Source organism: Microcaecilia unicolor, chromosome 2, assembly GCF_901765095.1.
Source record: "Microcaecilia unicolor chromosome 2, aMicUni1.1, whole genome shotgun sequence".
Classification (NCBI taxonomy): Eukaryota; Metazoa; Chordata; class Amphibia; order Gymnophiona; family Siphonopidae; genus Microcaecilia; species Microcaecilia unicolor.
Window position 1 is genome coordinate 391,159,911 of NC_044032.1, and position 26,012 is coordinate 391,185,922.

The 26,012-nt window shown below is 44.1% G+C and overlaps 1 protein-coding gene across 1 annotated transcript in view; it reads left to right on the forward strand.

Moving 5' to 3' along the window:
• The first annotated feature begins 489 nt into the window (after window positions 1-489).
• RASGEF1B (RasGEF domain family member 1B) overlaps window positions 490-26,012 on the forward strand; it is a 71,162-nt gene continuing 45,639 nt past the window's right edge. The window contains exons 1-3 of the mRNA XM_030190585.1: window positions 490-668; window positions 4,451-4,573; window positions 9,441-9,578. Of these exons, the coding sequence (XP_030046445.1) occupies window positions 492-668; window positions 4,451-4,573; window positions 9,441-9,578 (438 nt within the window). The 5' untranslated portion in view covers window positions 490-491. The remainder of the gene's footprint in view (window positions 669-4,450; window positions 4,574-9,440; window positions 9,579-26,012) is intronic.

Below are 26,012 nucleotides of genomic sequence, written 5' to 3' on the forward strand. Positions count from 1 at the left end.
AGAATACACTTAGACCGTTCTGTGTGTAAATTCTAATTAAAGCCAATTAGTGTCAATAATTGCTTGTTAATTGGCAATTATTGGCACTGATTGGCTTGTTTACTAATTAAGTTGCAAATCCAGAATACGACCACATTTGCACACACAACTTAAGTCGCACTATAACGAATGTAAGGGATAATGTGTAACTTATTTCCGGTAAAACAAGGGACATTAGAAAGTTCAAATATTTGGTAAGAAACATTCCTGCTTGGGAAAGGTTTTTTTTGCAACTTGTTTGTACCTGGGGCAATGGAGGGTTAAGTGAGTTGCCCAGCGTCACAAGGAGCTGAAGTGGGAACCAAACCCAGTTCCTCAGGACCAAGGTCTGCTGCACTAACCACTAGGCTTTATCATACTGTAAAATATGGGATAAAACACATGTATGTGATTTTCGGTTTCACTGATACCTATATGGTTTGTTTTGTTGGTATGTTTTTCACCAGGAAACAATGCCACAGACACCGACCTTTCCAGCCATGTTTGACAGCAGTGGGTATAACGGGAACTTGTATCAGTCGAAAGAGGACAGCTCTGAAGGTCTTTATTACTATGAGAACAACCTTCTGTCAGGCTCCCTGGAAGCCCTCATCCAGCACTTAGTACCCAGCGTAGACTACTATCCTGATGTAAGTGCACCCATGCTGAAAGGGAATCTGTAAGTGAAAAGCCAGGGAAACCTCATTGATACTAGGGATGGGCAGCCAGAAAATTTTTGTTTCACCTCATTTCTATGTCGTTTCTGAGGATGTTTGTTTTGCTAATTTCTGTTGGTCATTTTTCCATCACGGGAGCAAAGAGGGTACACTATCCAGCTTATTTTCGAAAGAGAAAGACGCCCATATTTCGACCCAAATCGGGAGATGGGCTTCTTTCTCCCGTGGGCAAACAAATCGGTGTAATCGAAAGCCGATTTTGGTCGTCCTCAACTGCACTCTGTCGCAGGAATGAACCAAGTGGACGGGGGCGTGTTGGAGGCGTGGTGAAGGTGGGACTGGGGCGTGGTTATCGGCCGAGGAGAGATGGGTGTCTTTAGCTGATAATCAAAACAAGAAGGGCGTTTTTGACGAAAATTTGGTCCGCTTTATTTGGACCCTTTTTTTCAGGTCCAAGTCCCAAAAAAGTGCCCCAACTAACCAGATGACCACCGGAGGGAATCGGGGATCACCTCCCCTGACTCCCCCAGTGGTCACTAACCCCCTCCCACAAAAAAAACCCACTTTACAAACTTTTTTTCCCAGCCTGTATGCCAGCCTCAAATGCCGTACCCACCTCCATGACAGCAGAATGTGTTCTATCCTCTGACAGCCTTTCCATGGTTCTGATGTGGCTCTCGGGTGAGTGTGATACCTTTTCTGTTATGCGCACTGCAGAGTCACATCAGCAATGCATTGTGGTGGGTGTAGGGTATTGGGCTCCGTGATTCCACTAGCTTGTGTTAAATGCTCACGATGTTGGTAGTTGGTAGACTCTACTCCCATGGTGCTTTTCCCTCTGCTTACTGGGTCAGAGTGTGCCCTGTTTTGTTTCCGGTAGTCTATGAGGTAGTGGCCACTTTTGTAAGCCAGTTTTAGCTCCCTTTCACGTGTTAGCCAAGTTACTGAAAGTGGGCATTGTATAGCATTCTGCCAGCTCTGACCTACTGCTAATCTCAGTACCAGGGAGACTCTTTGCCAGTGGGGCACAACCTCTGATCTGCAGTTAACTGGGAGTAAATGTGCTTATTTCAATAAAGGATGTTTTCGGAGAAATTAGTCTTCAGGTGTCAACTGGTGTGCCAAGGTTCTACAGCAGCAACAAGTCCTAGAGGCCTGGGGCACTTTTAGTGGGTACTGCAGTGCACTTCAGGCAGGCGGACCCAGGCCCATCCCCCCTACCTGTAACACTTGTGCTGGTAATTGGGAGACCTCCAAAACCCACTGTATCCACATGTAGGTGCCCCCTTCACCCCTAAGAGCTATGGTAGTGTTGTACATTTGTGAGTAGTGGGTTTTGGGGGAGGAGGTTAGGGGGCTCAGCACCAGTGGTAAGGGAGCTATGCATGTGGGAGCTGTTTCTGAAGTCCACCGCACTGACCTCTAGGGTGCCCAGTTGGTGTCCTGGCATGTCAGGGGGGCCAGTGTACTACGAATCCTGGCCCCTCCCACGACCAAATGGCTCGGATTGGGACGTTTTTGAGCTGGCCAGTTTTAGTTTCCATTATCGCTAAAAAAACAAAATGCCCAGCTCAGAAACGAACAAATCCATGGCATTTGGTCCGTACAAACCGTATTTTCGAAACAAAAAAAAGACGTCCATTTTTTTTTGAAAATACGGTCTGTTCCTCCTCTTCACGTACCCGTTTTCGGAAATAGACACCCATGGAGATAGGCGTTCGCGTTTGATTATGCCCCTCCACGTGCACATATGTAGTAGTTCACACATGCGCAATGGACACCCTCTTTGCAAACAGTGCACACTGTCTCTAAAGAGTGAACACTATTATCAGTAATTGATAAGACCTGATTTTTTAATGTTTTTTTTCCTCCTCATTTTGGTTTGATAATAACATACAACAACATGGACGCATTGTTGACATTTCCCATATCGTTGCAAATGAATGTCCATCCATATCAGTATTAAGAGAGTTTGTCAATGGTTCAGCTCATGCCAGAATGAGTTGACCACTCACTATCTCTGGTACAAGAAGCTACAACTTACCATTTGTTTCTTCGCTTTTCTTCGCCTTTAGGACTGCCTCTCTGTCTTGTCAGTCAGTAGTTCTTGCTGTTGTATTTGCTTTACTGGAGACGATCAAATACTCACTCCAGGTGACTGAAAAAGCCACGTTAAGTCATAATTAAGGATCACTCAAGCACTTGCAGGTGCTTCTGGTAGGAGTCTATTGTAAAACAGAAAGTAGATGCCTAATTGCCTTTACAAAATGATAGCATACACTATCATTTTGTGCAGCTACAAGTGAATATATCTAGTAGCCAGATATATACACTTGTAGCATTTAAGCGTGAGTACTTCTCCCAGCCATAGAACTTCTGTAACTGCTCATGCCTATAGTATTTTCTAACTTATGTGTGTAAATGTGTGTTCCGTCCATCATCCCCCCCCCCCCCCCCCCCCCGTGTATGGTCCCCTCCCCTTGCAAATGCACACTATCCAAGACGCGAACGCATTTACAGAATCGTGCTTAGGTGTAGTAATGGCACGGTGAAGCCTTGTAGTTTCTTCCAGTGGTGTCCTCATCTTCTACAAAATATCGTAAGCTTAATATGGGGCCAAGTTTCAACTAGGTGCTACATGTGGCCTCACTGTCTTTTTTTCAGTCTTCGCTCAATATATGTTACCTCATTGATTGAAGTCACGCTTTCTTGTTGTTCATTTCCTTATTTATTTATTTATTTGGTGCATTTGTATCCCACATTTTCCCACCTATTTGCAGACTCAATGTGGCTTACAATTTTCCATCATGACCCGGAAAATTGTTAACAAAATTGTAAGTTTTATGGTAAGTCGTACCTGCTGTACATCATCTTGGATGAATCTCTTCATAAAGGCGTTAATAAATCCCAATAAATAAATATGCACGTATATCCTAGCATTCCAGATATTTACATATGTAACGTATGTGTAAATGTTAGTGCCTATGCCAGTATTTCCCAAACTGTGTGCCGTGGCACTCTGGTACACTGGGGCAAACTCACAGGGGTGCCAGGGAGAGAGAGGCTTAATAAGCGCAGGCTGATTGGTCTCCTGCTCCTGTGTGCCGGGACCCGGGTTATCACATGTTAACACGTTAACTCTGCTCTGCCACCAGCCACAGGTCAAGTCCTTCTTCCTGTCATAGGAACTATAGACCCGACCCATGGCCAGCGGCAGAGCAGAGTTAACACATAACCTGGGTCCTGGCACACAGGAGCAGGAAACAGACCGAGTGAGCACAGCAGAGGCAGTAAGCTACTGACTTATAGCTTTCTTTTGGGCAGGATCTCAAAGATGAGAGATGACATGTAAGCCTTGTGCCTGATATCTCTTCTTTCCTCTATTGCTAACTGGACTTTGTAATTTCTGTTTCCCTGTGCTTTTTTGGTTTACTTAAAGCTCCCTGATGGCCTTTCAAGTTTAAAGGGCAGCCTGATATCTTGTTGTAAATGAAGGAATGAATGAATTGCAGTTAGTAATCGCACAATCACCAGTCAAAAAACATTTTTTCTGATTATATATGTGCAAATCTTTCCAAATGATAAATCAAACCCATATTTTTGCAGTTAGTAATACTACAAGCATGCGCAAGCCACACTGTATCATACATGAGAAGATCTGGCAATATGAGATTAGAAGTGTGTAGAAGTGACGCTTTAGATCCAGTGCAATGTATACCTCTTGTCTCAAAACCTCTTACTCTTTCCATCCACAGAGAACGTTCATTTTCACTTTTCTGCTCAGCTCCCGACTCTTTATTCAGCCTCACGAGCTGATGGCGAAGGTCTGCCACTTGTGTGTTCAGCACAAGAGATTAAATGAACTCGGGATTGACAAGGTAAGACAGCTTCAAACTGTGCGTTTCTCTGATCCAGCTCAGATAGAATCAAAGGTTTGCTTCTCTAATTAAGCATCTGTTAATGGATCGCGTTTCCTTGGCAGAGAACATATAAGAAGGTACCAGACTGCAAGTGATAGGCTGTTGTGTCTAGTGGTGACACAGAGTGCTATTAAGTTAATGATGCTGTGTCATACAAGGTGTAACAAAGAGAGGAAACTAAGCACAAAGCAAAGTCCAAGCAAAAAAACAGCACAAAGGGCCTTTAAAAACGAAAGGGACACACCTTAAGGTGTGTGAGCTCAATATTTCATGATATATGGAGGAATACATTTATAGACAACTTTGAAATTCAACAGATGTTCTGAATTTGTCTGTATAAGCCTCCCTGTCATTGGTGTGACCCCTGAGGCAGGTGCGGTAGCACCGAAACACAGCCCGTGTCGGGTCTTCCTCCAATCAAATTTGATCATTAAAAGGTTTTTCAATATAAGTTTTGTGTCCCTTTCATTTTTAAAGGCCGTTTGTGGTGTCATACAAGGTGACATAAGAGAAGTAATTAATCATGCAGAATTCACTTGTCTTTCTAATTTCTACTTGCTTTATGTTATTTTATTTACATATTTGTGATCCGCCTATCTATTGTAATTGTAGATATGATGTGTATGCTTGGGAAGCTCTTTTTTGAGGGTCTGGGCGGGATATCTGTGGTCATCTTGCACCATATTCCCTTGGGGCCATTACTGGATTAGGGTGGGTGAAGCGCCCTTCCAGAATCTTGACTCTGGATTTTACCAATTCCTGAACAAAGGTCAGAAAACAGAGCAATCAGGCAAAACACAAGTTTGAGTGTTCAGTACAAAAATGTATTTACTGAAGAATTCAAGGTACATAGTGTCCAACAGCAGAAAAGATAAACCAGTCCCAGTTATCATGGGCACAGTTCTGTCCTGGAAATTTGAGACTAAAGGAACTAGGTTCTGGATCCTCCGAAGAAGGTATTGTCTTTAAAAGGTAGCCAAAAATGTGTTAAATTAATCCAGTTTAAAAAAGGTATCATCATATCTTCTTTTTGTTTCGCTGTGTTTTTATTTAAAGTGAACTAATATGGGAACCACACTATTTTATCTTTTTCTCTTCTTTGTAAGACCCCAATCCACTTTATTTTGCAAGGTGGGCTAGACTAGTTTTCTTCATTGCAAGACCCAGGGTTCCAATGGCAGTCCCTGGAGACCTCTAGAGTGGCCCCCATTGTCTTTCTGGGTGTTTTTTCTGCTACCCAGGCTCAAGACAGAAAGGGGGAAGTGGGTGGGGGGAAGAGCCGCATGCTTGAAGGACAAGGCGAAAGACAAAACAGAATGCATTTGGAAACATTCACAACCTTGAGCATACCCTCTATGACGTTTGAAGGTGAGCTGGTGGGGATGGATGTCATTGATATACGCTGGTCAGCAGTGCCGTGGCCCTGCATGGGAAGATACTTGGCGGATCTCTTTCAGCTTATTAGAATCCAAAGTGGCTGCAGCTTAAAAATTAATAAAGACCACTGGGCTAGACCCTTGATCCTGGGATATCTCACTTCTGCCCTGACATTGGTAGCATGGAATGTTGCTACTATTTGAGTTTCTGCCAGGTACTTGTGACCTGGATTGGCCACTGCTGGAAACCGGACACTGGGCTAGATAGACCATTGGTCTAACCCAGTATGGCTATTCTTATGTTCTTATATTTCTGAACCAAGGCCAGCTTCCTTCTTTGATTAACTTCATTCCTTACAGCAGATATTCTCTTCTGTCTTTTTTCTCTTCATCACCCCTGCAGGAATTGTTACAGAACAATTTTTGAGCACCACTAGATCCTCATTTAGTTGGCCCCCTCTTCCAAGGTCCTCTTAGATGCTCGAAACTCACTCTCTTGTACCTGGGTGGAGGAGTAGCCTAGTGGTTAGTGTAGTGGACTTTGATCCTGGGAAACTGAGTTCGATTCCCACTGCAGCTCCTTGTGACTCTGGGCAAGTCACTTAACCCTCCATTGCCCCAGGTACAAAATAAGTACCTGAATATATGTAAACCGCTTTGAATGTAGTTGCAAAACAAAAAACCTCAGAAAGGCAGTATATCAAGTCCCATTTCCCTTTCCCTCTAAGCCCCAGCACACCTCAGGAAGGATATAGAAGAAAGGATAGCAGAACATATCCAATAACTAGGGCCCCTTTTACTAAAATGCTTTAACAGGAAAAATTAATATGCAGTAAGTGAAAAGGATATGTGATAATTGTTGGGGGGGGGGGGCAGGCCCAGCATATCCTCTACAGTAACCTCACCGAAATGTTTCTTACCAAGCATTAAGCAATTAGCACGGATACATTTAAGTCCTCTTCTTCTTAAAGAAAGCAGTAAGCCCTTCTTCGCTAACTGCACAAGTAACATAAGAGCATGCTAATTTCATGTGTTAACTGCAATGAAAGGATCCCTTCATTTTTTGAAACAAATTCCTCCCAAGACACCTCCTCTTGGAGAGTGTCATCATTTCTTCTTATTCCACACTAAAATCATGACTGTCGTAACTCATGGATATTCTGAAGTCACTGGTTTGTTGACTCCCTTTGTTGTTAATTACTGTTGAGTCAGTGTTGACTCATGGCAACCCACTGGATGGTTGCCCTGAACTGTGTTCAATCTTCAGTTAGGCAGTTAATTGTTAATAGAGTAGCATCTCTTGGGAATGCCTATGTGAATCATTCTTAGGTATATGGTTCGGCAAATGCTAAAAATTGTTATCTATGGAGATGCATGGTTTCCTACAGTTTGATGGTTACATGATGTTGAAGGCTTACTTGAAAGGCTTGAAAACACTTTCCAGTCAATAATCAGCCCACAGTGGTTAATGATTTTTAAATGCTGGCTGCCGCAGGCAGAATTAGCCCCAGATATTCAATGCCGGGTAAATGTTCGCATTGACTATCCGGTGATAATTATAGGTGTGCTGGCCCTGGCTGAATATCAACCGGGACCTGCATAAGGGATGTAGGTGCCCTCTGCTCCTCCAATTCCCCTTTTTCTCCCACACTATCCTGATCCTCCTTCGTCCCACCCCTGACATGAAGGCCTAACTGAGCCCCACCCCCATAGCCTTCCCCCCAGGCCTACCTAGTAGAGTCCTGGTGGTCTAGTGAAATGTAAAGGGCAACTGCGATGCCCACTCACTCCTGCCTGCTGTGGTTCCTTTTACAAATTGGCCACCACGACCTGTAACACCAATCTCGCGGTACAAGGGGGTGGGCGGGGGGGGGGGGCTTGGTTAGCCTTTCTTCACATTGAAGGTGGAAGGGAAGGGATCCGGATCATGGAGGAGGGGCATCTTATGCTGCAACCCAGAAGTTAACTGGGCACCAGTCAACATTCAGACTGTTGCCCAATTAGCTTGGAGGCTAAAGTTAGGACAGCATCTTTAGCCACTTACGTAACTGGTTAGTGGTCTGCATATGGCCGCTAACTGATTACGTCCCATGCTCTGCCCAAGTTCCGTGTACGAACCACCCCGGCACTAACCGGACATAGCAGGGGCAGTCTGTGGTGATATTTTCATTGTCAAATGCCCCTGAATAGCACCACTTAGGTCATTAGTGATTTAACTGGGCAGGAGCCTCTACTACTACTACTATTTAGCATTTCTATAGCGCTACAAAGCATACGCAGCACTGCACAAACATAGAAGAAAGACAGTCCCTGCTCAAAGAGCTTACAATCTAATAGACAAAAAATAAATAAAGTAAGCAAATCAAATCAGTTAATCTGAACGGAAAGGAAGAGAGGAGGGTATTTATTTATTTATTTTATTTTTGTTACATTTGTACCCCGCACTTTCCCACTCATGGCAGGCTCAATGCGGCTTACATGGGGCAATGTAGGGTTAAGTGACTTGAGGCGAGTGGTTACAAGTGGTTACGAGTCAAAAGCAATGTTAAAGAGGTGGGCTTTCAGTCTAGATTTAAAGGTGGCCAAGGATGGGGCAAGACGTAGGGGCTCAGGAAGTTTATTCCAGGCATAGGGTGCAGCGAGACAAAAGGCGCGAAGTCTGGAGTTGGCAGTAGTGGAGAAGGAAACAGATAAGAAGGATTTATCCATGGAGCGGAGTGCACGGGAAGGGGTGTAGGGATGGACGAGTGTGGAGAGATACTGGGGAGCAGCAGAGTGAGTACATTTATAGGTTAGTAGAAGAAGTTTGAACAGGATGCGAAAACGGATAGGGAGCCAGTGAAGGGTCTTGAGGAGAGGGGTAGTATGAGTAAAGCAACCCTGGCGGAAGATGAGACGGGCAGCAGAGTTTTGAACCGACTGGAGAGGGGAGAGGTGACTAAGTGGGAGGCCAGCAAGAAGCAGATTGCAGTAGTCTAAACGAGAGGTGACAAGGGTGTGGATGAGGGTTTTGGTAGAGTGCTCAGAAAGAAAGGGGCGGATTTTACAGATGTTGTAAAGAAAGAAACGACAGGTCTTGGCAATCTGCTGGATATGAGCAGAGAAGGAGAGAGAAGAGTCAAAGATGACCCCAAGGTTTCGAGCTGAGGAGACAGGGAGAATGAGAGAGCCATCAACAGAAATAGAAAACGGGGGGAGCGGGGAGGTTGGTTTGGGGGGGAAAATGAGAAGCTCGGTTTTGGTCATATTTAATTTCAGGTGGCGTTGAGACATCCAGACAGCAATGTCAGACAAGCACGCTGAAACTTTGAGCCTCTCTTACTTGTTAAAGTGCTGGGTTCTTTTTTCTTTTCGAGTAAATTTTATGTTGCAATTGCTGTCGAGCACTACCTTTCTACAACCTTGGGTCTATGAATGTCTTCAGAACTTGCTTTCATATTTCTGTACAGGCTCGTATAAGGAAAAATGCACCCAAAATTCTGCAGCTTTTGACTGAGTGGACAGAGACATTTCCTTATGATTTCCGGGATGAAAGAATGATGAGGAATCTCAAGGAACTGACCCAACGCATAACCAGCAGCGATGAGGTTAGTCAGTGGAGTACCTGAAGCCATTGTAGCACTGCTGTGGTGTGTCGTGTCGCATTCATACTGGCCATCTTCAGTATCCCTGATTCTGCAGCTCTAGCAAGGAGCACAGAGTCTACTCTGGACCTTGCTCACACACTGGTGATGTGCATTCTCTTCACACGACTTAGGAGATTTTGTATCGTCTCATTTCTGTGATGATAAGAAAAAAAAACCCCAAAATTTTGGATTTTTTTCTAGTGTTGTCAATTGTGCGTACTATTCTTCAATGGAGAAACAATGTGCACTATTGATGACATTTCCTCACGAAATGAAACATTTTTTAAAGTGAAACAAAACAAAGGGGCAAAAATCTGGAAATGACAAGGGAAACAAAAGAAAAGAAAAAAAAATGTTTTCCTTGAGATGCAAATCAAACACCCTCCTGAATCACAAAGACAGCCCCTTTTTGAACACTGAGGTAAGAAAGCTACCCGCAATAATCAAGGGAATTCATGAGTAACAGTGCTCAGCCTGTTTGAACTCTTCCCGTCCTAAAAATATACAGATAACACAACAGCACAGTTTCTCAGTGGTGACAAATATCATTTTAAAAAGCTGAGAAATAGTCTAATATAGCTCAGCTATGGAAATAACTCAGTGGGTCATTTCCTTAGGGAAAAGTTACTTGTAAAACATGGAAGATTTTCATGGCACACCACATTTACATGCAGATCCCAAGGCTCACAAGCAGATTTTCAGTAAACAGCATTTGTCAAATTTTCTCTACTGTGGGCAGTCATTGATCATGAATTTAAAGTGACCAAACAGGTACAAAAGGTATCAGGAAACCAGAAGAATGCCTGGGTGTGTAGGGAGAGGAATAGCTAGCAAGAAATAGGATATGATAATGCCTATATTAACATAGTAACATAGTAAATGACGGCAGATAAAGACCTGTACAGTCCATCCAGTCTGCCCAACAAGATAAACTCATTTTACATGGTATGTGATACTTTATACCAGGGGCGTATCTGAACTTCAGTGGTAGGGGGGTCTAGAGCCGAGGTGAGGGGGCACATTTTAGACCCACCCCCCTCACCACCGCCAGCGCCGACATCCCCCCCCCCAGTACCACCTCCAACAACTTTGACCCCCCCGATGACCCTCTCGACCCCCCCCCCATCCACCGTCGCCCACCCTCGCTGGCGGGGGACCCCAACCCCCACCAGCCAAAGTCCTCTCCCCTCGCCCGGCCTCCGAAGGTCCAACATCCCGCACACACACACAATGCGCAGGACGCCAGACCCACAGAAACAATGAGACCGCACTTTCAAAAGGTATACACAGGATGGGGTCGGGCCAGAGGCTGGCTACTAAAATGATCAGCGGTCTTCGTCATAAAACCTATGAGGACAGACTTACAGTTCTTAATATGTATACTGTGGAAGAATGGTGGGAGGAGGAGATATGGGATGGAGACATTGAAATACCTCCATGGTATAAAGGCACAGGAGGTGAGTCTCCTTCAGGGTCAGGTTACTTTTATTCCACCAAGGAAATGTGCAGTGAGGAGTGGCTTGTGGCCACGAGTTGGGAGGGGGAAAGGATGCTATGCATTGGGGGCGATTTAAATTATTACAAAAATGCAAAAAAAAAAAAAAAAACACTTATGCAGCCCTGGTCCGATATTCAGCCATGGCCACATAGCTCTTATGCAGGCTTGGCTCGGGCCCAGCACTGAATATCGGGGGATAATTTAGCCGGCGACGATCAGCGTTTAAAAAAGCACTGACCATCGCCGGTTGAATATTGGGTGGATCGTCCTTATCCATTATTATTTTCTACTTGTCTGTGTTTTTTTGGATGCAGATGGGTATCGCAAGTTCACTGCCCCTTGTCGTCAAATATCCCTTTATGAAATGAAGGAAGGGAATAATAAAAGTCATTTGCCTGGGTAAAACACTATTTTACCCACCACCTGCATAAGTACTGTTGGTTATTGCCCATTCTCTGTGAGGGTACAAATGTGTACCTATGTCAGCCATATAGGGGTTCAAGGGCACAAGATTAGATCAAGGAGGGCAACAGCATAAACAGTTGTGGGAATTCAAACTATCTGGCCAATATTCAGCCGGCAGCGTTCAGCATTTTTTTAAAAAGCTGACTGTCGTTGGCTAAATTAGCCCTAGATATTTAGTGCCAGGCCATGTTCGGGCACTGGCACTGAATTTCCAGGGCTAATTGTGGATGTCCTGGATGTCCTAGCTTATGAAAGCCCCAGCTGATATTCAGACGGGACCCACATAACTTTTCAAAATGTTCACCCCTCCTGATCTCTCCCTCCCAGCCAACCAAATCAGCCTTCTTCTTTCCAACTCCCAGACCCGATAGTCCCCCCCCCTCCCATACCAGGCCTACCTGGGATCCTTGGTGGTCCAGTGGATGCAAGGGCAAACCCCATTTGCTACTGCCTCTAGCAGCTGCTGCAGCAAAATGGCTGCCATGATCTCTTGGAACAACCTCACAGTACTACCTAGTACCACAAGGCTGCTGGTAGAGATTACAGCAGCCATTTTGCTGCAGCAGTCACAAAGGGCAGGAGTGAGTGGGGTTCACTCCTGCCTCCATCTCCCCCACTGGACCACCAGAGAACCTAGGTAGGCATGGGGGGGGCTTATCAGGACTGGGAGTGGGAGGGGGTCCATCCTTACCTTAGGGAAGGGAGATCGAGGAGGGGGGATTGGAAGGAGGAGTTGTTTCGGGAGGGTGGAGGGGGGAGATGCTCTGGGGGATTTGAGGGAAATAGGAAAGGGTGAACACTGTGAAACGTTATGCAGGTCCTGGCTGATTTTCATCCAAGGCCTGCTATCTGAGTGAATTTAGGACAGGTTTGAATCTGTCCTAAATTTGTCCGGTTAGTTATGTGGGTGCCAGTACCCACATAACTGCAGACTGCTGCTCAGTTCCGCTCACTCTACCACCTCTGAGCTGCCCACATTAAAAGTGGTTGGTCAGAGCTGATAATCAGTGGCATTGCCCAGTTAAGAGCCTCTGATGTCTGCTTAAATTGCTTTATTTATTTAATTAGATTTTTGCTCACACCTTTTTCAGTAGTGGCTCAAGGTGAGCTACATTCAGGTACTCTGGATATTTCTCTGTCCCAGGAGGGCTCACAATCTAAGTTTGTACCTGAGGCAAAGGAGGGTTGTGACTTGCCCAAGATCACAAGGAGCAGCAGTGGGATTTGACAGATTTGTGTGGGTATTTTTGAGACAGGCAATAATCAATGCAAAAGTGTGCATCTTGTGCTGCTTTCCTTATTGCTGCAGACCCCTGCAGATAGTTTATCTGCCTTGTATGAGCATCGGTTGCTGCATATTAAGGGCCCTCTTTATTACGCCACGCTGTAGGCGCGCTAGCGTTTGTAGTGTGTGCTAACACTAGAGACACCCATATATTCCTATAGGTGTCTCTAGAGTTAGCTTGCGCTAAAAACACTAGTGCACCTTAGTAAACAGGGCCCTCAGTTTGCTAATGCACCTTAAAAAATTTGCTTTGTGCTAATGCATGTTAGGTCAATTAGTGCATGTTAAAACACCATAGTGAAAAGTCAAAGCCAAGGGTTGGACCAAGAAATCTCGACAGCTGAAGGTTGATTGAAGTGACTTTATTAGCACCAAACATGTATGTGACCCGACACGGGACCGTGTTTAGATGGTTCTGCCGTCTGCCTCAGGGATCAGATACTACATACAACAGAAATGCATAAAAAACAATGTTAAAAACAAGAAAACCTACAATCCATGCAAAAATAGAAACATAAAAATGATAAATATGATAACCATAATAATGGTAATTGTAAAATTAAATAAATAATAATCTCTCTATATAAAAGGCAACACCAACGTTCTATGAAGCCTCCAGCCGGAAGTGTGAAGGGGGAGAGATATCCGTTTTCCCCATGAGTGTCTGCCCCGCCCTCTCTGTAACACAAACAGTCAGTGAAGGAAAACAGCAGAGCATGAAATCAAATCAAATCGAAATCAAATCGCTGGCTCTGTAACAGTGAAGGACTCAGAGGGGGGAGGGGAGAGAGGCCAGAGGGCAGGGACACACACACTCCCACATGCACACAGAAGAAAACCTTGCTAGCCCCCGTTTCATTTGCATCAGAAACAGGGCTTTTTTACTGAAGGACTCAGAGGGGGGAGGGGAGAGAGGGCAGAGGGCAGGGACACACACACTCCCACATGCACACAGAAGAAAACATTGCTAGCCCCTGTTTCATTTGCATCAGAAACGGGGCTTTTTTTACTAGTATTGATAATAATAGCAACCATAATATAAAAATGTGATGAACAATATTAAAATGTGAAAAAATGAATGAACAGAGATGGTGAATAACAATGTGAGGACAAAAACGTAATAAAATCTGAAATTTACGTGAATAATGGTAATGGTAAATAATAATAACAGAACTGACCTTCTGAAAAGTATCACAATGAATGGGTGCATATATGAAACAGAAATGGTATTAATATCTAAAGAATGAGAGAGGAACATATTGCAAAACCACAAAAAAGAGGAACACTGGAACACATAAATCTAGCCATCCTATATAATAAAACTCACCCTCAACGTTCTGAGGACACTGACGTCAGTGTCACTTCCTGCAGGCACTTCCTTCGGGTTCGAAGGGTTCGTGGTGGTGAAGCCACCAAAATCACTGTGTCTGGGCCCCGCCCTCGCGTCAAACGTGATGACATCGAGGGCGGAGCAATGGCGTCAAAGATCAAGGGCGGAGCAATGGCGTCAGTGGATGAAGGTGGTGTGCGTTGACGAGGTGCGGAGTAATGGCGGTCAGTGGCTTCACAACGCCGAAGGGGTGGGTAGGGAGGGGGGGGGGTTCGGGAGGAAACCCTTGCTAGCGCCCGTTTCATTTCCTCCAGAAACGGGCATGTTTTACTACTAGTATATAAATAAAATATAATAGTCAAAAGCTGGTAATATAGTTAAGAATAAATAAATGAAAAGGAATAAAATCAACACTTAATATATTTGATTATAAACCATAAGTATCATATAGCCAACGTGTAAATTTTATAACATATCATTTAGAGTATGGATATAAAAAAGAAAACTGAAATCGTACAATAAACACCATAGCGCACATTAAAAAATTTCTATTAACATGAAGCTGTGAAACAAACTGGAAGAAAAAACAGTCAATAATTGAGAAAAAAATTGGAAAAAGCAAAAAATGAGCCAGATTCCTTCTGCCTGGGCACATTCCTATTATCTTAAACTCCAGCACTGTGTTCAGCCTTTTCATCTTCTTTGCACTTCTTAATGCTAACCCTGCGCTTCCCCTGTGTATGGTGCTCCTTCTTCACACACTGGGAAACATTGATAAGGGCTGATATAATTTTATTCTGCCAAAAAGAAAGATTTACACTTCTTAAAAGAGGAAGACTTGCAATTTATTTGCATCTTCTAAGTTGTTTTCTTTTTTGTTTTTTTATTTTTGGAGGAGTTGGAAAGCTCTGCAACATTGAAATTAAGTTACTATGGAAGCAAACATGTTTTAGTGGAAAGGGAGTTGTAGAACAAAAGGTCATGGTGAGAGCATCATAAGGGGTAGAATGACTCAGGAGTAAGATTTAAAAACTATTTCTCCACAAAAAGGGCGGTGGATGTGTGGGGTTACCTCCCTCTGGAACTGACGGGGACAAAAACAGAAAAGGAATTCAAGAAAGCATAGGACAGGTAAAGAGCAAGGATCCTGAGCTGTGACAAGAGTGAAGAAGACGACCAAGCTCAGTGGGTCTGTGACATTTGCAAAAGGAAACGGACTGAGCAAATCAGATAAACCTTCCGTGCTTTTCTGCCTTCATAATCTGTGTTTCTATGAAAGATACAAGGAGAGGGTGTTAGGGAGCTCACACAAGCTGAAGTTTTGTTAGCGGTAGATACTTAGGGGTATGTTTACTAAGGTGCGTTAGCATTTTTAACAAGCAATTTAAGGCGCGTTAAACGCTAACGCGCCTATACATTTCTATGAGCGCGTTAGCGTTTAACGCGCATACACCATTTACGTGTGTTAAAAACACTAACACACCCATAGCACCACTTGGTAAACATAGCCCTTAGAGAGCCTGCACACCGAATATACAGTATACTGCTGCAGTGTGTCTTTTAAGAACTGCTTTTACTTGGGGAGTCTGTGTGCTACTGTGACACTTGATGAGTGTTTTTGCCTTGAGCAGGGAAGAAGCAAGTACCTGCTACAGCCAAGCTGTGCGTGCAGTGACTTGTTTTGAGAGGGGCTGTTGGGCTACCTTGCAGGTCACTGGGATGCAGTTCATGAACCAGAGTGCACTGCAGATTACGAAAGTGACCAATGAGTGTGAGAAGGCATACAAATGTTTTGACTGAGGGGAAAATGTAGTATATGTTTCCATTACATATCTTCCTACTATTCCAGAACCTGTGAGATAGTTGTGTCCATCAACCAGCAGGTGGAGATAGAGAACTGAAAATTGAGCTGAAACATATCTCTCTTGGCATCCAGTCCAACTCCTCAGTATTTTCTGTCTCCAGCAAGGGCTCTGTTGAGACGAAAAGCCTATTCTGATTCGGTCATTGCTATCTTGCTTTAGGCTCAGAGTGTGGAGGATTTTGAGGACTGGTGTTCTGAGCACAGATTTTCTCCCTTCTCTGCTCAGATCATACATATCCTAGCATTATTTCAGGCAGGTCTTCAGAAAGGATAGGTGTTGGGTTCTCTAAAAGTTCAGGTTGCGGCTTTGGCTTGTTTCAGGGGCCTACTACAGAAGACGTCTCTTCTGGTTCACCTGGATATCACTTGATTCTTGCAGGGAGTGGGCTGCTTGCAGCCTCCCTTTCATATTCCTTGTCCAGAGTGGAACCTTAATTTAGTCCTTTGGAACCTTCAGAAGCCTTCTTTTAAGCCACTCCAGTAGGCCTACTTGAAAGATCTTATGCTAAAGACAGCTTTCTTGGTGGCTGTTGTGTCTAGGGTCCCCATACGTCCAGGTTTCCCCGGACATGTCCTCCATTTCAGGGGACTGTCGTGGGTCCGTATGTTTTTTTCAAGTCTGCCCATTTGTCTGAGTTTCTAGGCTGGGCGGGCAGGCTGGCTTGTCTTCCTCCCCCCCACCCAACCCGAGCTTCAGGGTGCCCTCCCTGAACCTACCTTAATGCGCCCTGGTGGTCTAGTGGCCTCTTTGGGGCAGGAAAGAACCTCCCAAAGATGCAGCTGCAGCGAGCAGGTCTGCAGCAGCGGACAGCAGAGAGTGCGGTTCTTTCATGCCCCAAAGATGGTATAGATGGACAGACTGGATAAGCTAGATGGTCTTTGTCTGCCATCGTTATCTCTGTTTCTGTGATTTTTCCTAATGTTATTCAGGATTAAACCTGAACTTTGAGTTCATTCTTTACTTGACCTGGTTTCTAATCCTTCTCAACTTTAGACTGATTGCTCATTTCCTTTGTGTTAGGATGCAACCACATGACACTTCTGGAGTCATAAGCCATCAGATAAAATGTGACATTATTTTTGTAACGGTGCCACTGATTCTGACCTAGTGTAACACACAGAACAGGGCCATAAACATGTTTAGAAATTAGACAGGAGAAACCATGTCATGAGGATATATTTTTTTTAAATAAATGGACCTTGTGATCCTGTAGCTATGGAAAAGAGAGCTAAGCGTCTGTACTGTTATAAATTCAGATCAGTATAGGAATTAGTTGGAGTGGTGTTGTCTGAGGATGACAGAGAATCAAGTGTTTGGAGGGGATTTTTGAAGCAACGATTCAGAGAGTCATTTATAGAACTAAGCAAAAGCATGTACACTGTAAATGTGATTGGACCGCTGATGCATATCATCAAAAATTCTCCATTAAAAGGCCAGTAATCTTCAGCAGGAAGGTACCTGATTAACGTTTATCAGACATCTTGTTAACTTTAACCTCATATTCAGTCCAGTTGTTCAGTTAAGCCCTTCAGGTACTAAGCTATGGTGAAATATCCTGCGATAAATATAAATTTGCATTGCTGTAGCTGGGAGCATCACACATTCCTGGACACAGCAACACAAATTGGGCCCACTCTCTTTTAAAGCCAGTGATAGAATAAATTAACCTCACATTCCCAAATATTCCCAACACCCCTGATTGCAAAATTCCTCCCCCTGATTCCTCTCCATATTAATAAACCTTCCCCCAACCCCGCTCCATTAGCACCCCAACCTCAAAACTTCCCTAGCACCTAACAGCATAGGTACACACTCCTTGACTGTGTCTATGGAGGGGCAATTTCCATTGGGTTTAGCACCCCAATCATTTTGAAAAGTTGGCTGCTATGCCTAATGGGAGTTTCCCTGATAGTCTGTGGCTCAGCAGAAATGATCCCCTTTTGTTTCTGTCTTGTTGGCTACTGGATTCAAAATGTCACCTCTGAACTCCTAGCAGTGGTCTCATGATACTACCACCAGTGGCCAAGCTGCCAAAAAAAGGTAGGACCTGGGGGGTCGCTCCTGACAAGCCAGTAACCATCAGGGAACCTCATAGTAGGTGCCAGGTGTCTTGGTTATTGATATTTGAGGGTTTTGAGGGGATTGTGGGAAGGGTTATTTGATGTTAGAGGGGTTTGGGAATAGGAGGAAGAGTGATTTGATCTGGGTGGGATTGGCAGGTTTCCAGTTCAGGTACTGGCTCTAGTAAGAGGGTCCCTGGGAGCGCCAAGCCTCATGTTAGCAGCCCAGTGCTCCCAGGAAGAAAAGATAACAACAATTCGAAGCTGGCATTATTTGTCATGCATAATGCAACTTGTGAGGTTAAATATAATCTGCATTATTCACTTTGCATAACAATGAGGTGTTTTGAATGCATTTTCATGTGTTGCATCTCATAATTTAACTTCCATTGCACTACAGAAAACATGTTAATAACAAATAATTGTGTGCTTTTCCCTTAGCACACATTAGTAACTACCTGTCTAAAAGTCAGATCACTGAATATTCTCACCTGAAGTTAATTGGATACGTTATATAGTTAATATCAAGGCAGCAATATTTTTCAACTAGACAACCAGATAGCACTGAATTTTGGTGCCATCTGATTACAGCCTAAGTGCACCCCTGCAGGAATGTGCACATTTTGGGGCTCTTTTACTAAGCTGCATTAGATGCTAACGTGTGTCTAATGCAGCGTAAAAGGCTCAGATGGCCTGCAGTAAGTGCTAATTTAGCAAGGGCAAATCCATGTGTTAAAAAAAAAAACATTCTCTTTTTTTTTTTAAGGATGTGTCAGGAGATGTTCCTGTGCTAATCAGTTAGTGCAGCTACATTACCATTTGCTGGGTGGCAGTAAGTGCTTACATGGTTATTTTTTTTGAAGACAACATTAATGCATGGCCATTAATTTAAAAAAAAAAAAAGGAGAATCAGCCATTTTTATCCAGATTCTATATAGCGCAACTTAAATTGTGTGTGCAAATCCAGTCGTATTCTGGATTTGCATGCACAACTTATTTAGTTAATAAGCCAATCAGCACATATAATTGCCACTTAAGCAAATATTGACACTAAGGATGCACTTAAATTCTAAGTCGTATAGATGAAAAGGGGGTGTGGTCATTCAATTTGGAATGGGCGGGTCATGGGCGTTTCTAAAATCTATGCGTGTTGTTACAGAATACTACCAGCCCATGCCTAATTTCAGGTGTGGACTGACAGTGATCTAGGCCCTTGGGCAGAGTGGATGATCGTGTCCCTGCCACTGCCCCCACCATTGTTTCCAGCACCCCTCAATACACTATAGCCCCCTGGGCTTATCTTGAAGGGTCCTCTTTGTGAGGCAGGAAAGAACTGTACTCTTTCCTGCCTGCCACTGCTGCTCTACCTGATGCTGCCGCTTCTTCTTCATGGCTGCCAGGACTGACTCAGGAAGTCTCGTCAGCCATTTTGAAGATGTGGCGGTGTCAGACAGAGCAGTGCAGCAGCAGGTAAAAAGCCCCTAAAAAATACATGGCCATGTGGTAAGATTATTTTTACCATGTGGCCACAAGGGGAGGGAGCACTTACTGACACCCATTGAGGTGGCACACTTGAGGCGGAACTACCGCCGGTGGCCACGTTGGGCCGGCGGTAGTTCTGGATTGCCGCGTGGCAACTCTTTAGTAAAAGGGCTCCTCAATGTATGTTCAGCCCTAGAATTTGCTGTTAGAGAATGTGGTAAAAGCAGTTAGCTTGGCAGGTTTAAAAAATGTTTGGATAATTTCCTAAAAGAAAAGTCCATAAGCCATTATTAAGATGGACTCGGGGAAAATTCACTGCTTATTTCTAGGATAAGCAGCATAAAATCTGTTTTACTGTTCAGGGATCCTGAAAGGTACTTGTGACTGGCTTGGCCACTGTTGGAAACAGGATTTTGGTCTCGATGGATTTTCAGTATGACAACACTTACGTTTTTATGTACCCACAGAAGTAAGCCTTTATAAAATTGCTCACACAACATGTGGGTTAACTTCTGTACATACAGTTTGTCTGCATGTAAGGAAGCTGACTTGACAAAGTCATTTCTGAAGGTAGAGTTAGGGAGGGATTCATGTTTCTGTACAAACGTTTGAAAATTGGAGCATCATCACCTACATTTAGCCTGAAAATATGAGTATGCCAAAAGAGCAGGTGTAAATGTGTACAGCCAAAAACACAAAACAGGTAGAAAGTTCTATGTGTAGTCCAAAGTCCAAAGCTAGAGTAGAAGATGCCACAAAACACAACCAGCCAATGGGATGAAGTCAAAGAGTCCTTTATTCAAAGCACCAGTAACTGGACCTGACATGGTTTGTGTTTCGGCGGTAAAACCACCTGCTTCAGGGGGTCAATGCAACTTGCCAAGCAAAGGTAAAAAGCAGGGAAACCTGATGTAAAACACTAACAAAGCCAAGTAAATCCATCTGTAGTGTCAGGCGGACACAGAAGCGTCTCACAAACAAACAGCAATCCATGTCGGGTCCAGTTACTGGTGCTTTAAATAAAGGACTCTTTGACTTGATCCCATTGGCTGGTTGTGTTTTGTGTAAATGTGTATGGAACATTTCCTTGGGTAACTTTGAAAGAGGAAATACCCCCCACTTCTGCCCAGAGAAAAATTGCCATCCTTTTTATACATGTTCACAGCCCTTCCTCTTAATATAGATATCGCATTAGATGAGACTGGGCAGAGCTGGCTTTTCAATCTAATCCATTCAGCTTCTTTTCCTATGTTCACATTGAGAGGCCTATTACTAAAATGCTCTGAAATTTGCAGTTACCACAGCTTAACATGGGATTATAGCACACGACAGCTGCACATTTTGCGTGGTACCTGTGAGAGTTAACTCTAGACCATTTACAACCATGTATTTGGGAGGCGGTAGGTGGTCCTGCGTTAACTCTGGATACCATGAAGCTGAGAAGCTAAGTACAATTTAAATGAAAGTTTTTGGAACATGTTCATTAAAAATAAAGTTTGAGTGAAAGTAGGGAGGTTGGAAGGTTTTTATGCCTGTGATGGATATATGAACGTGTAGAAAAGTATAAAGGCAACCGTCAGAAGTCTGAGGCTTTTCCTTCCTTTTTTTCATATATAAACATATATAACTTTTTGGAGTATGTAAGACTGAACGCAGTGTTTATAGAGAAGTATTACTGTTTTGGTGATTGGTTTGCACTTCACTTCCCTTTTGTTGGAAGTTTGTGAAAGACATTGACTCTGCATTAGTCATCACATGGTATGTGTAAAGCGCTGGCTGGCTAATGCTTCCTTGCCCACTTTCTGCCCATGCCATGTCTCCTGAGGCAGAAAAATCTGAAAAATGCATTAATGCATGGTTTAAAGCACAGAAACAGGCAAACTACCACAGAACTTCTTAACACACTCATATGCTAGTCTATATCCATGCATTAACCACAGGCTACTAGGGATGTGCATAGAGCAAACATTTTCAATTTATTTTTAATTTCTTTGATCTTGTTTCCCAATTTTCAGATTTGTTTTGGGAGGGGAGTGTTTTACAGCTCTCCTCCCTCCCCCAAGCTACAGGGTCCCAGGCTCCGAGTCCAGTGTACATACCTGAAGAAGGCAACCACCCTGGTGGTCCAGTGGATTCTTCAGGGCAGGCAGGAAAGATCGCTAGTCTTTCCTGCCCGCTGCCAGCGCTGACCCTCCCCCGCTGCCAGATCGCTCTTTAAAAATGGCTGCCGAGACTTCCGGCAGTGGCCTCCTGAGACTTCTGCTGAAGTCCTGGAGGCCACCCTTGTAAGTCTCGGCGGCCATTTTGAAGATATTTTGAAGAGCAATGCAGCAGCGGGAGAGTCAGCGCCGGCAGCGGGCAGGGAAGACTGGTGATCTTTCCTGCCTGCCCCAAAGAATCCACTGGACCACCAGGGTGGTTGCCTTCTTCAGGTATGTACTGGACTCGGAGCCTGGGACCCTGTAGCTTGGGGGAGAGGAGAGCCAGCTCGCCCTGCACCACAGAATCTCAGTCTTCACAACATTTTTAGATTATGAAAAATTAGTTTTGGTAGTCATCTTATATGTGGTTTAAAGATCAGCTATGCATTTATTATTATGCCTAAGTAGCAAACCTTATGACAAATTGAAATCATGGTATGGATGAGCATATTTGATATGCCATTGGTCTTTATTTAGGGTACTGTAAAAAAAAAGTTGTATTTTCAAACATGCCGGCTTGTGCAGCATACGGATACACACAGAGGAATATAATAAGGGAATAACTTTTCATAGGTAGAGTAGTAATTTGTTATAAATCGTAATCAGTGTGTTATGTGGAGGGGCTGGTTATAGGGCCACCCTAACCCTGTTATATTGGTGCAGATATATTTTTTTCTCCTGGAAAAGGCCTTCTAAAACAGACGTCATGTTATGAGAATCAGGTGCTCAACGTTAAAAGTTTCTATTTATTTACTTATTTATGGCATTTTATCCCACATTAAACATGAATTAGATTGGAACCTGGAAGCAGTGGCGTACCAAGGGGGGGGGGCGGTGGGGGAGGTCCGCCCCGGGTGCACGCCGCTGGGGGGGGGGGGGTGCCGTGCGCCTGTCAGCTCTTCGTTTTCATGCTCCCTTTGCCCCGGAACAGGTTACTTTCTGTTCCGGGGCAGAGGGAGCATGAAAATGAAGAGCCGGCAGGCGCGCGGCACCCCCCTCCCAGTGGCATGCACCCGGGGGGGTTCTTTCGCCGGAGGATCTGGGGGGTTCTTTCGCCGGGGGGGGGGGGGCATCGCGCTGTTCTGGGAGGGCGCATCGGCAATCCGCCCCGGGTGTCAGCCCCCCTAGGAACGCCACTACCTGGAAGCATTTAATTTTTTTTTCCTGGAGAGAGTAATGCATTGCCCCCCCCCCCATGCTCTCTCCCCAGCTATAGCCAGAGGTGGATGGGCTGGGGTGCAGAAGTGGACGGGGGGGGGGGGGTGCAGAGGTGGAGAGAACCTGTGGTTAGCATTTACCAGTACACCACTGATGCTACCAATGCAGTCACCCTACCACGGTGTAGTAAAGGACCCCTAATTGGCTTGCCCAGATCACAAGGAGCTGCAGTGAGAATTGAACTTAGTTCACCACAATCAAAGCCTGCTGAACTAACCACTAGGCTACTCCTGTACTCCAACTTTCTAACAGGCTAATCAATTAACACAAGTTAATTTATGCGTTAATGCAAGTTAAATCAATTAAAGCATTCATTAATTTTTTAAAGCACAGTAACGAACCAAATGCATACAGCTGAATGTACATCCCTAGAGGCTACCAGACTGGTGAACTGCTCTTATTGAAAGGCAGCAATAACTGTCAGTTTTGCCTACTGCTGAGAAAAGGAGGGAAAAATATATCTTTTTTAAGTACTGGAGTAGGCTTTCAAAAGAAAAGAAATGCTGTTCAGAAGGACTCAAAATTCCTGTAAAAGAACATGCCTGCTGTGAGTGACAAGTCCATTAATGAATAGGTAACATCTATTTCCCAGACCAGTCACCTTGTGCTGTGAGCCTGATAGAGGTTTGGACATTTCAATTTTTCGAGCACTTAGGCATTACACTAATGTTCATAGGATAGTGCCTGGAATTTTAGAAAAATAATCAACAGACATCTCTATCTCAACAGAAGTGCAGAAGCATTATCATTTAAATGACGAACTGGTGGAATCTCTCCTGGCCACCTTACGTCTCCTAGGAGAGTTGCTCGTTCTAGAATTTACTCTCTCTCTCTCAGCTCACCTCTTTCCCAGCACTGCTGTATTTCATCAGGATGAAAAATCTTTGAATCCAAAGGTTCTGTCAGCACCTGATCCTCTTCCCCTGTGGGTGGGGTATCTGATTAGAAAGTGGTTTGCATGGGTTGACATTGAGGAAAACACAGGGCGATAAATCTCAAGGTCAGTATTCGGCTGCGTGAAAAACATATAATTTGAAATATCTAATAGACAGCTTCAAATTCTGTGTGTATTCAGTGACACTATCCATTTCAGTAGCACCACTGAGTACTCACATGTAAGTTGAAACGTTCAAACTAGTTTCAAGTTATGCTGCTATCTGTGCAGTCAGCTTCATCATCTGTTGTACACATTTACAGGGGAATTCTGTATATGGTGGTGAACATTAGGTGCTATTTCCATGCTGAATTTTCAGAGCCAGATGCACAAAACCTAACGAGCCCACAACTTGCGTTTTAAACTGGTTCCAGGCAGTTTAAAACGCAAGTAGTTTACCGGGGCATGCACCAAGGGCATTTTTCCTGTCACGGTAGCAGGCAACGAAAACGGAATGCAAATTATCCAAAGGCTATTATAATGAGCTGTAGTACCGTTGCAGCTCATTATAATGAGATGCACTACTGTTTTTCTGATTCCCTTACCGTGGAAACCCTAACGTGAGGTCTGCACCTCTCGTTAAGGCTCCTGTGAGGGAATTGGAAAGGAAAAGGGCCCCAAAAAAAGGTAAAAAAGAAAAAAAAAAAGCAGTGAGCGCACGTGAGGGGCGTCCTTTATGGACGTACTCTGCCTGCGCTTGTGAGGGACGTCTTTTCGCCGTTTTTTTTTTTTAGTTTTGTCTCCCCAGCGCTGCTTACCTTCTGTAGCAGCGAGGAGAAGGGAATCGGGGACCTGCGAGTCGATCCGGAGTTCGGGACGTCCCTTTCCATTATGCTCCTCTTCCAGGTCTCTTCAGCCAATCAGAGTGTGTGTAGCTGACACCAGCAAGCTAGATGCGCTTTGATTGGCTGAAGAGACCCAAGAAGAGGAGCATAACCGAATGGGACGTCCCGATTCTCTGACTGGCTACCAAGGTAATGGTGAATGCAACAGAGCTACAACGAGTAGCTCATTTGCATTCCCTTTCCTTAGTGAATTCCCGTTCCCTACCGATTCGCTATGGAATCGGTAGGGAACGGGAATTACCGACAACTTTAGTGCATCTTCCTCTCAGTGTGAAAAAAGCATTGTAACAGATACAAGGCACAGAAACCGGGCAAAAATGGCAAATCCACATGAAAAGACACCACATGCCCATTTAGGGCCGGATTCTATATATGGCACCTAAAAAATTCTAGCGGCAAAGATTTCCACTTAAGCGTACTCTATAAGCAGCACCTAGATTTAAGCACGGTATATAGAATATGCTTAGGCAGAAATCCTAGCGCCTAAAACAACACGCATCCATTCACACCAACGAAAATGTGGCCTTAATCCCTGCACATAGATTTACGCACATTGGGCCATATTTTATATCTGCATATGTAAATTATGGAACGCCTATGAAATGCCAATTTCCCTGCCCATAGCCACATCCCTTTTGAATCACGCGCATTAGAATTTAGGTGTAGTTCATTACAGAACACGCTTAGTGAGTTGTGCACATAAATTCTAATTATTGCCAATTAGTCTTCATTATTGCTTGTTAAGTACTGCTATCAACACTAATTAGCTTGTTAAGCCAATTAAGTTACTTGCATTTTTATAGAATACGCATAGATTTCAGCGCATATCTCTAGGCTTGATATATAGAATCCAGGTGTTTTAGAACAGTGCTTAAGTGTTTCCACGTGGACTTACACAGGTGGCTTGGCCATGGGAGAGGCATGGGTGGGCCAGGGATGTTCCCTTAAAATGGACACAGTTTTACAGAATTTGTGGAGACCTGCGCCCAACTTATGTACCAGGATTTACACTTGGTTTAAGTTGGTGTGACTCCTCGCACCCAAAGTTAAGTGCGAATCCCGACACTACACACTATTCAATAAAGGGCACCAATCCCAGAATGCTCCTTATAGAATACTGTTCAGTGCTGAATTTTTTGGTGCCAAATTTTGAGTGCCTTTTACAGAATTTCCCTCGTAGCTGTAACATATTAGCTGGCTAATGCTTCCATG